We start from the raw sequence: 12,751 nt of genomic DNA on the forward strand, positions 1-12,751 counted from the left end.
TTAACTGCTCACCAGTGATGCAAGTTGGTACAATTAAGACATGGCTATGCTTATTGATGCTCTAGTGAAGGTTCTTTTAAGGTAGATACGCCAATACCGCTGAGCCCTGTCTGATAACTCATTTTTCTCATCCCATTTTTCTTTTTGAAACTGGTATACTCCACAGGACTTTGTTTATTCGGTGTGCCATATCAAAGAAAAAGAATTTTTTAAGTACTGAGATGGAGCTGTTTTTTATTCTTGCAATAGAGTGTACTGTAAGGAAGTCCCTCTTCCATATTGACTAGCTCTCAGGATGAAGAAGGTTGTATTTATAACATGAAATGACAGTCAAATTTTCTGGTTAAATCATATTTTGGTCAACTTTTATTTAAAAACAATAGAAGTTTCTGTCTTTGATAAAATTTTTTCTCAGAATAGTAAGTTTTTAGGTTGGTCCTTCCACTCATGACTTACCACTCAGAATGCAAAACTTTTAAACCTGTAAATGTTTTCTTAATTCTTAAGATCAATTTCAAATGCCACCCCTGTATGAAATCTCTGTACCAAAAGTGGTCATTCCTTGGACACCACGGAGCTCAGTTCCTATCTCTACTTATACAGTTGGAACTAAAATTTTATTTTCTTCCTTACATGCCATTGTCACCCAATTCTATCTGTCAGGTCTCTGAATGAAAAGACAGTATATCTATATACCCAATGCAAGTTCAGAATCTGCAGTGTCCCCCCTTATCCATGGGGAATATATTCTAAGACCCGTAGTGGATACCTGAAATCATGGTTAGTAGCAAACCAGTGCATACTATGCTTTTTTTCTACACAAACATACGTATGATGATGTTTAATTTACAAATTAGGCAAAGTAAGAGGTGAATAGAAATAATGAAAAATAAAATGGAACTATTACACCAATGTATTGAAATAAAAGTTATGTGAATGTGTTCTGTCTCTCTCAATATCCTATTGCACTTTATTCATTCCCTTCTTGTAATGATGTGAGATGATGAAATGCCTACATGATAAGATAAAGTGAGGTGAATGACGTAAGCATTGTGACACAGTGTTAGGCTACACCTGACCTTCTGACCATCTTGTAGAAGGAGGATCATCTGCTTTCAGACTGCAGTTTACTGTAGGTAACTAAAATTATGAAAAGTGAAACTGTGATCAGAAGATTACTGAAATAGGTACTCAGCAAATGTCAATTTAATGAATGGATGAACAAAAATAAATTAAGGCCATTTCCCCTTTGCCAAAAGTTGCTATCATTCAAATAATGCTTTGGTACAGTAATGAACCTAAGTATTGTCCCTCTGTTTCTCCTGCTTCAGCCACACATGTGAAGTTGAAGTTCTTTGCCTCAGCAGAAGGCTAAACTGCACTTTATGGTGTGAGTGTGCAAAGTTTTCAGCCCTTTAGGGTACAAGGCCCTAAATTTAGGTTCCCAGGACCCTTAAAAAATAAAGAGAATTCAAGACTTCTCCACAGGGAGTAACTAGAAAAGACTGGTAACATGTCTCACATACCCTAGGCTATATTTTTCATTGTCCCTAAATTCAAAGAATTGGGCATGAAGGCACCTGAATGAAGCTCATGATACATTCTCCCTTAACAATTTCTCTTAGAAAAGAATGCAAATTTTAATCCTGGGCTTCCTCTAGCCACACTTAGATCTGGATATAAAATGTCTATAGCAAACAGGATGACCAATTATTCTGGTTTTCCTGGAACTGAGAGGGTTCCTAAAATGCAAGAATTTCAGTGCTAAAACTGGCATAGTTGCAGGCAAATAGGAAAGTTGATCATCCTAAATTGGCAAAATACCATGAGCCTTCACGCCAATTCCCCAGTAAAGACACATTTAAGCCAATCCAGTTAGTAACTCTAGGCTTTTTAGGTGGTCGGCACAAGTATAAAAGTGTCTGTTAACCATCTTCCTTCCCCCTTTTTTTCTGGACTCTAACATTTCTTTAGTTAGGGATCTCAAACCTTACTATGCAACAGAATCACCTAAAAGGCTGGTTGGTTAATTTCATAGATCTGAGGTAGGGCTCAAAAATTTGCATTTCTTACAAGTTATCAGGTAATATTGACACTGGTCTGGGGACCTAGCTTTGAGAACAATTGCTTTAGAAGTTTGGCATATTACTACCTTCTTCTGAGATTAACATGTAATCAAAAAAGAAAACAAGTCAATTGGAAGCATGAAGGCATGAATCAATAATATAAAATACAGACTATTTTAAGATTTAGTCTTTTTTTTTTCACTTCTTAAGCACTTTTCAGTGGTGAGCACAAATTTTAAAAAATCTTAACATACAAAGTTTTAAATATAATATAAAAGGTTCTAACTTGCAGGAAAGTTTTTGCAGAGATGTGGGGGAGTTCTCTATTATTGGATATACTTTAATGACTGTGATTTCTCTATGGAAAAGTGAGCACAGGGTAGCACAGTTCTGGAGACATTTGGTTCCTCTTCTGTGTACTCAAAACTAACAGCTGAAATATACTTTATACTACCTCTGAATCATAGTTTCACAATTATCATTCTCTCTGACATACTAAACAGGAAAAACAAAAAGTACATTTTGAATATTACAGTCTACATTTCTTTCAACCTATGCAAACTTTTTAATGTAACAAAAAATACAAAAGCAATTCCAGATTGTAAATTTGCATTCAATTTTATGCCCAAATTCTGCTTTTGGAAACACCTACCGCTGCCCCCATCAAAACACAAATTTTGCCTTAAACTGTGGAATTATGTTCTTTACCTTCAAAGAAAGGTTCCTGGCTGTCCTCATTTAGGTGTTATATTTGACCTAGGAGAAACTAAACTATAGTGGTTTAATAGAATTTAAATCCCATATCTATAAAGGTTTCTAGGGAAATGGGTCTGAAATAGAAAAAACAAAAAACTTTACCATTTTAATGAATAAAGTAAATTTTTAAATGGCCTAATTTCAGAAACTAGGTTTCAATAGTAACAATTTTGTTTTTATTCCCAGCGTTCTGGTGGTGCCCTTGCCATTCCCTTGTGTGCATTCCAGGGGACTGTGTCTCTCCAAGCACCTACAGGGAAAACCCTATCTCTTTCTACCTATGAGGTAAGTGCTGAAGGACAAAAGATAACCCCAGCCTCTAAGAAAATAGAAGTCTATCGATCCAAAAGTGTTGGCCATGAACCAAACTCAGAAGATTCTCCCTCCACATTTGCGGACACCAGTGTGAAAATACACTTGGAAGTTCTTGAAATTTGTGATAACGAAGAAGCCTTGGATACCGTGTCAATCATTAGCAACATCAGCCAGTCCTCTACACAGGTCAGATCTCCATCCCTACGCTACTCGCGGAAAGAAAACAGATTCGTTTCTTGTGATTTAGGGGAAACAGCGTCATACTCTCTCTTTTTACCTACGAGTAATCCTGATGGTGATATCAACATCTCCATTCCGGACACTGTTGAAGCACACAGGCAGAACAGTAAAAGGCAGCATCAAGAGAAGGAAGGCTACCAGGAGGAAATCCAGTTGTTAAATAAAGCTTACAGAAAAAGAGAGGAAGAAGGCAAGGGTAACTTGTGATCATTTGGTATAATAAAGGCAAGAATGAATCTGCAAGTTCAAACTACTTAACGCTTTTGTTCTGAGGCTATTTGATTTCCTTTATAACCTGTTGGTTTACATAAGCATTACAGATTTAGTAGTTAATTGTTTTTAGGAGGAGCAGCTAGAACTAGTGTAAACACTTAAGTGCTTTTGATGTATTACCTGTAGATCACACACTGTGGTATTTAAAGGTTTGTTTATCTGATTCCTAGGCTGTTTTCTAGATCAAATATCAGCCTCATATACTAACGTTTTTGCCTATTTGTCATCTTCAGAGTAAACAGAAAGTTGTATAAATTCAATAAATATATTATTCCAATTCTCATGTTTCAACACGTAATACTAGACTTTACTGCAAAGGGTAAAAGATATTTTGGGAATGGAAGAAATGTAGCAAAATTCTGAGTTGTATTTGAAGAGACTTGCCTACATGTGCCTAGCAAAAGAAGCTCATTACAGTTAACTGCTTTAGCTTTACACTGATGTCTAGAAAATATATTCTCATGTAAAATGGCAAACTAGCTAGCTTCCATCTTTGAAACATGCATGTCCATAATCTGTAAATAGTTGTTTCCTTCATTTCCATAAAATATGAATTGCTTACTAAATGTTTTTCTTCCTTTCTAAAATGTATTTTCCTTTCATCTTTCTACTATGTCAAGACTGCCCTTGAAACAAAATGTTGTGTGTTATAAGCGGAATTAGTAGTCCATAACTAAAATATTATTGGAAAAGGTTGTATATGTACACATCATCATTCTAGAATTGTTTTATTTTAATGGAAATTGGGGAAAAACACTGCCAGATTAAGTTCCGTGAGGGATGCTCAACTAGATTAACAAACTTCCAGGTAAAGCAGAGGAAAATCCACTAAGTAAAAAGTAAAACTGTATGTTTCTAAAGCTGCAGATTTGGCAAACTTTCTTAGCTATTCTTAAAGTATAGAAAATTTTAGTACAAATCTTGTCCTAAGTTTAGGTACTTTTTGGTTTTTTTCTCAAAGATGTGTATCTCAAGAAAATTCAATATATATTATTAAATGAGTGTAAGATATACATTTCAAGATTAATTTTAAAATGTGTTACATTGCAAAAATGTAGGAATCACCTTGTCCAATTATTAGTAATGTATATCTCAAAAACTATAGACTAATTTGTTTCTTAAAAATGGTTTATTCTGATCTTTCTTCAAACATACATTAAATGTATTACTTCAGTGTTTATTTTCCAAAGTTATTGAGTTGACATTTTACATGGTATTTAACTGTGCAACACATCTTACATATCTTATTTACTACAGACTGAGTGAATTATTCTTTTAATGATTTATTTTGGTTTCTATTTTATATTGAATCAGAATTCTAAATTATTTGAAATGGACTTTCAGACATTTCATCTCCAGAAGACTTTTTTTTTTTTTGGCCATCAAGAAGTCATTTTCAAAATAATTCTCTCAGTGGACTTTATCTCTCATGTAATCTCTCAGCATCTCATCTTCTAAATTTGGGAACCAAATGTAATGCAACTAGTAATGTTTGTAAAACAAGCCTCAAATAATGTATAACACATAAATTCAAATTCAAATATATTATCATTACAAATGTATTTTTTTTATTTATTTATTTATTTATTTATTTATATAAATATATTTTATTTTAAGAGCCTTTTTATAACCCTAAAATTGAAGGCTATTGCACCATAATGACAAATGGCCAGATCAATCAAATATTATAAATTTATGGCATTAAATGCCTGTTATAAAAGTAAAGTTGAACTGAATATTCTAATAATGCTTTGTAAAAGGTAAGTTTTGATACATTAAATTTAGGTGTATAATTTTATGAAAAAGAAAGATGATTTTGTTGCTTTCGAGTACAATTTCTGTCAGAAAGGAAATTAGAAACAGAATCACAATAAAACTTAAAAAAAATAAAGATTTAAATACAAATAAATCCTTTCTAGCTGGCACAGTTCTTTAATGCATAGGAGAAGACAATGGAAATCAATATTTAAAGAGCACCAGAACTGGATTGGAAAACAGTAATACTGTGCTTTCCTCCTGTGTTCTATTTTCTTTTCACTAGACTTGGGCCTATGCTAGGAGAACTGGCAAAACAAAACAACACAAACAAAAACAAAAACAAAAAACCTACAATATTCCCATTTAATTGCCCTTAGCTGCTGAATTAACCGTACACTAGACGCATGTAAAAGTTGTGCTGTATTGACACTTTAGTCAATACAATGGGCTGTGCCTACGCAGGAATATCTCCTCCCAAACCAAGAGCACACTGTATACACTGTATGTTAGCCAACTTGACAATAAATTATACTGTAAAAAAACGAACGAAAGAAAGAAAGAGTAAGGTTAAACTATATCAGTATAAACTCTACCTACTCTTTAAAACAATTATGATTGCATGGGGCGCCTGGGTGGCTCAGTTGGTTGCGCATCCGACTACAGCCCAGGCCATGATCTCATGGCTCCTGAGCTCCAGCCCCAAGTCAGGTTCTGTGCTGACAGCTCAGAATCTGGAGCCTACTTTGGATTCTGTGTCTCCCTCTCTCTCTCCCCTCCCCTGCTTGCACTCTGTCTCCCTCTCTCACAAAAATAAATAAATGTTAAAAAAAAATTTTAAGTGATTATGACTGCAAAAATGTATTTCTGGTATAGGAAATACCCTTTTAGATATCTTGTGCTATATTTAAATAGCTTACTCTGTTATACTGTTATTATTAATAAATTCAATATTTCATATAGTTTATTTCTTTTCTCTATAAATTCATGAATCTGAATTCAAAAACTACTTATTATCTAATAAAAATATCACCATCTGGTGGTGACTCCTACAAACTGTAAATACATATCTCTAAGACTCCCAGTTAATATAAACCCACATATAATCCCAAAGAGTTCCAAGAGTTGTGACTGACAGAGGCAACCATTTTGAAGACAGTAACCATCACAGTATTACTCAGAATGTAATAAAAAACCATTTGGTTATGCATTGTTTCAAAGCTTTTCTCAACGTGGTTTTTAGTATTGGTTTTCATAAACAGACTTTCTCTTAGTTTCTTATTTATTCTATTAAGTTACTTTCATTCATTTATTGTAACATTATATCATTATAGCATATAGAATGCCTGCTATATGCTAGAAATTGTTCTAGGTACTTAGGACTATGACTGAACAAAAACAACGCACACATACACACTCACACATATATGTACATTTGTATGAGTTTGAACCAATTGCAAATTTAGAGAACACAGTCTACATAAGACTTCCCTCACTTCTGACTCCAAATGCAAATTTAGGGTATCCCAAAACCACTATCAGTTTCAATAATTAACTGCAACCCACAGAATTCACAGAAAGCTGTATTCTCACAGTTACAGTTCATTTCAGGGAAAGGATACAGATTAAAATCAGCCAAGAGAAGAATCACATATAGCAAAGTCCAGGAAAAGTCTAAATGTGAAGCTTCTGTTATCCTCTCCCCATGGAGTCATAGATAGCATTACTTTCAGCATCAGCGTATGATAACATATAGGGAATACTGCCAACAAGGAAAGCTCATTTGAATCCTGGCATCCAGAGTCTTTACTGGGGCTCCATCATGGTAGGGGTAGGGTAAAGCATGGTAGACAGCTCACATGACTAATTTCCAGCTCCTCAGGAAGTCAAGCTGATAAGGAATGAGCCAAAACCCCTACTCTGAATCACACTGTTACTATTTGGCTGCTCCAAGGCACCCAGACAAACAAGATAGATAGATAGATAGATAGATAGATAGATAGATAGATAGAGATAGATAGATATCAGGTAATGCTAAATGTATTGATAGAAAGTAGGTACCAGAGGTAAAAATGATGAGAAAAAAAATGAAAATAAAGGGACAGTGATGGAAGGAGTGTTTTTTCAAATACTTTAGTTAGGAAACACTTCACTGATAACATACTATTTCATCAGAGAGTTAAATAAAGTGATGAAACATGCTGTGTATCTAGGGAAATCATAGTTCTATCCCAGGGAGCATCAAGTTTCCAGAAGTAGGAGTATGCCTTTGGTATTTTATGAAACCATCCAGGAGGTCAATGTGAATGCAGAAGAGTGAGAGAAAAAGTAGTTGGAAATAAAGACAAATAAAAGCACAGAGAGGCAGACCATTAATGCCTTGCAGACCAGGTATGGACTTTGAATCTTTTTCTAAATGAGGTGGGAAGTGATCGGAAGGTTCTGAGCAAAGAAATGACACATTTGATTACAAAATCACAAATGACCACTGTCTGCTATCGTCAAGGGGAAAAGACGATACAAGTACAAATACGATTACAGAACAAACAGGAGGTTATTTTAATAGTCTGGGTTAGAGATATTTGCTAGAATTAGGGTGGTAGCAATAGCGATGGTGATGGTATTGTATTCTGATTCAATAAGTAGGAAGATTTCCTTGGTAACTACCTAAGTTACACATTTCTTTAAAAATTTTTTTTTCATTTATTTATTTTAGAGAAAGAGCGCACATGTGAGCTGGGGAGAGGGGCAGAGGGAGCAGAGAGAATCCCAAGCAGGCTCCATGCTGAGCTGATGCAGGGCTTGATACCATGACCCTAGGATCATGACCTGAGCCAAAATCAAGAGTTGGACGCTCAATTGACTGAGCCACCCAGATTCTCCACTTACATTTCTTAAATGTTTTTCTATGGAGCCTGTAATTTGAGGTAAAAAATTACCTCTGGCATCTATTTTCTGTTAATACCTTGGAATATCCCAATGTTTCTAATGTCCTCCACATGTCACAGAGGCTAGAAGCCTGAAAACTACATTTTCCAGTCTCTTTTGCTGGCAAGTTTCAGATTTAGTGTCTGCTAGAAAGAGGAATTTGCACAAGATCTGGAAGACAGGGGTGCCTAGGAGGCTCAGTCAGTTCAGCATCCAACTTCAGCTCAGGTCATAATCTCACGGCTCGTGAATTCGAGCCCCGCATCAGGTTCACTGCTGTCAGCGTGGAGCATGTTTCGGAACTTCTGTCCCCCTCTCTCTCTGCTGCTCCCCCACTCATGCTCTCTCTCTCAAAAATGGATAAACATTAAAAAAAAGAGAGACTTGAAAGAGTTGAAGAAAAGCAGCAGCAGTTAAAAGCTTTTAAAAGCAGTTAAAAGTAGTTGAGACTTTCTCTTCTAAGGTATGGTTCAGGGATCTAGGCTCTTTCCATCTTGTAGTTCCACTCTTTCATTTTTATTATCATTATCCTCATCCATATTAAGCTGGCATAAGGGCAAAGGGCAGAGAGGATCCAGCAAGTACTGTTCCAGGGATGGCCTGGAAAAACAGCACCTCAATCACTGCAGCTTCTGCTACACTGGAGACCTCTGGGTATACAGACATTCCTAACATCAAAGGAGGTTAAGAAATAGACCTATCTGTGCAGAGGAAGAAGAAACCTAAATTTGTTAAACAGCTAGCTATCCAGTCTCTGACACATGCTATGACCCCACTAAGCACTAACACCACTAATACACCACACTATTAGAATGTAAATAGTGCCCCATCCCTCGTGTCACGAGATGCAGATGCATACCACAATCCAAGAATGGCACATCTTCCAGGGTTTGAGTTATCTGGTCTTGATTCTAGAACAGACTATACTGCTACAAACATAGATCAATTTGTGCATGTGATTTCTTCTCCACCTCAAGATACAAAAAAAAAAATCATATTTGTATGTCTTTCCTACAGTCTTGGGATTTCAACTTCAAAATCCACAAAGAACACATACACAAATACAAAATCACATGTTCTTCTTGAGAATGAGCAGGAACTTGCTGGCACTGGGCAATCAAAACCCAAATACAAAATGACCACAATGACAATCTTCTGCAATATTACAAAGAATGGTTTAGGTTCCTGGGGTCACATTATTTTGAAACAGTTTATTACAGAGGACAATCTGTACCTTTACATAAGCATAGTCTCACTGAGTAATTTTTCCACAAAAAAAGAAAAAAAATACCTCAGGAGCAAATTTTAGTCTCCACCACTTAGCAGAAATGCAATCCCCAGAAGCTTTAAAATGTGAAGGTCAAAAAATATTAGGGTTTGGATAAATCCATGGTCAGCTGGTTCTTGTAGTGAAGATACATAGCTACTTGCTTAAGTTTAAGAGTTTGTATTTCTATTATTTTTTATACAGAAAAAAAGTTAAAATTTGTTTTCTTAGTACTCATTCAAAACATTTTTCCCTAAATTCCCAGATTGTCTGCTTACATTGGGCAGCGAAAAATCCACTAATTGAATTAGATTATGTAGTTTTCAAGGGAAAATATGTTATGCAAAACATTCAAGAAGATGTTTAACATGAATACTAAAATCCATTTTTTGTTTCTTTTTATGAGAAGCAGATAGAATTAGCAGACAATGGCAGTAATTCATAGCTACAATGACAAAACATCTGGTTTGCATGGGATAGTCCCAGTTTACAATTGTTTTCCTGGCATAACAATTAATAGTGTCCTCTTTAACTCTCACAGAATTGGACAATAAGTTATCCAATCACACTATAGTTGTGAAGCAAGTTATACCTAATCTAGGTGTTTTTCCCCCAAAACATAGGTAACCTATACTAATTAAAAAGGGAATAGGTAATGTCTACCAATTTCCTGCTAAAAGTACCTTCTACTTGCTTTATAAACTTCTATTAGAATAAAAAAATTATCGTTCAGTATTTTGAGTGAAAAAAGAAAATTATGATTGGACATCATCAAGACCTACCCTGAAAGAAGATAATAATAGAAGAACAAGTATGTCATGTCTTCAGAAGCTTAGCATAAGGGTGAGAACACCTCCACTCCCACAGCTAACGGTAAAATGCCCCAAATCACAAAGAAAGCAGTGCCTTCTGGAGCCACTAAGTTGTTCGGTCAATGAAATTCAAAGGGTAGGCTGAACGCAGACACTATCTGCATTTCACGGAGAATAAAGGGACAGGAAATTCTCTGATGGATCTCAGCCCTTATTGAAATATTTACAGTTCATTGCAACTAAAAGCACCAAAATATGCTCTGGACCAAAGCATTACTTATGTTAACTTTTCTCCTGCAAATTCCTCTACCCTTCTCCATTCTACCCTCTGCACCAAGACACTGACCTGCACCAACCATACCAACAGACAGAAGCAAATGATCTCTGTTTCCCATTGGGTTTGGTCAATGGGGACTTCCATCAAGAAATCAGAGACAAGGAAGAGAGTGAGGTCAGGGTATTTATTCCTCTCTTTCTCTGAAAAACCACTTTGGACTGGATCTTCCCCTTTATCAACAGTCACTGCTTCTTGTAGAAAGCTGATTCTATGCCACTTTCTTTCAGGATGCCAGTACCTGCTCTCTTTCTTCATACACTTGGGCCTAGAGATAAGAACATCTCTGCAGCTACTAACTCCAGCTTACTGATATATTTTATAGTCTCTTAAAAGATTTTTTTGCACCTATATACATATAATATGTTAATGTACAAATTTCCCCTGAATTACCATTTTAAGATTGCTACCTCTTTTCCATAGAGACTCTGACATGTCCACAATCTATAACCTTTCAGAGTGTGTAACTATCTTGGCTGTACAGTGGAAAGAGCACTGGGCTAGGAATCAGAAAGCTTAGTTTCAATCTCCAACTCTAACTCTGACTCCACCAGTGTTTCATCTATGCTTAAACTCTCTAGAGCTCAGTTATTCTCGAGTGGATAATAGAAAGATTAGAGATGAGGAGAGCCAGGCAGATAAGATTATCTTTAAAATCTCTTAGCCATACCATTATATACAAAATTTGAAAATACTAAGTGAAGGTTAAGGATCTGAAGCTTCTCTACATTATATGGAAATCCTACTATGATGAAGATACAATTCTCTCCTTTATTCGAGAAGAATAAATGGGTGGATCTGGGTAGAACACAGGTTTGGTATTCTTAGATCAAAAGACCTCAGTGTCTACCAATTTTAGAATGAAGATCAGGAGAAAATCCTAATTTGTCTAAAAGATTCCCCAAAGGTAAGAGAAACAAGGAAGCTGTGATAGGAACCGACAAAACTGGCATAAAGGAGGACAGATCAACTTGAGGTAATGAAAAAGTAAAATCTCCCAGAATTCCAGGAGAATACAGGGATTCAGTAATTAACTCTTCCCTTTAGCACAAACATTGGATATGCTAAAAACTATAACAGACATGTAAAAAAAATTCCAAATATGTTTTTCTTTCAGAGCTACAAGCAGGAAATGTGGTAAAAGCTGAGATAAGGAAGGGAGGTCAAAATTCAAACACATCTTCCCCTCCCGCCCCCACTCCCCCATATTCTCTTACATATTCTCCTGCCTAAAGCAGACTTCACACTCTCCCCTCTCTGGAGTTATAATTGTGAAATGTCTACTGAGGAACATGAGTTACAGAAGAGAGGACTGAAAATATGTTGATTCAGTATTTCAAAAGCACCTTTGATAAACAGATAAATGAGGTTTCAGTGATTAAAAATGGAAGGTTTATAAAGCAAGCAGGGATAAATAATGCTGCAGACACCTAGTTTTTTCTAACTTTCATAAGACTGTATTATTTTTCATGAAATATATCTGTGACAGTGGTATCCTTTCCTTGGAGAGGTCTCATTCTTTTTAGTCCTTCAGTATGTTGAGATTCTTGCCCTAACTGTAATAAAATAGAAAATATGCCTACTCATAGTACCTGACATATAATAAGCAATCAATAAATGTTACTTACAGTACTACCATCCTTTTTCCTACGTCTAGTTGCCATATGGAGAGTGTCTGTGTCTGTGTTGCAATGTGAGAAGTCTGTAAAACTGTCAAAACACTGGTGCAACATGGTTTCCAGAGGGCCTGAGTCAGCACTTACAGCAGCTGTATCTTCCAAAAGTGAACACAGTATTTCCCATCCTACATGCTCCTCTTATAGTCTGACCTCCCCTACCGTGGTGAAGCCTTAAACTTAAGTCCACATCTGTAACTATCTCAACTAGTAACTAGTTGCTATGTGACTTCCAAGGCTAGTTACTAAAAATGTCATGTGACACACCTTGTCCTGTGTCAGTTGCTCTTGGAACTGCCACACTATGAGGAGGCTGAAACTAGGCCACA

General features: G+C 35.9%; 1 protein-coding gene across 2 annotated transcripts in view; it reads left to right on the forward strand.

Moving 5' to 3' along the window:
* GPR149 (G protein-coupled receptor 149) overlaps nt 1-3,584 on the forward strand; it is a 69,842-nt gene extending 66,258 nt beyond the window's left edge. The window contains exon 2 of one of the 2 annotated variants that reach the window (XR_006206997.1): nt 3,009-3,086. Coding sequence is in view for 1 of the 2 variants with exons in the window: in XM_042954587.1 (XP_042810521.1) it covers nt 3,009-3,584 (576 nt within the window). In the remaining variant the exon portion in view is untranslated. Of the gene's footprint in view, nt 1-3,008 lie in introns of both variants that reach the window. The other variant, XM_042954587.1, reaches the window with a different exon arrangement.
* The last annotated feature ends 9,167 nt before the right edge of the window (nt 3,585-12,751 follow it).

The sequence above is a fragment of the Panthera leo genome, chromosome C2 (genome assembly GCF_018350215.1).
Source record: "Panthera leo isolate Ple1 chromosome C2, P.leo_Ple1_pat1.1, whole genome shotgun sequence".
NCBI lineage: Eukaryota > Metazoa > Chordata > Mammalia > Carnivora > Felidae > Panthera > Panthera leo.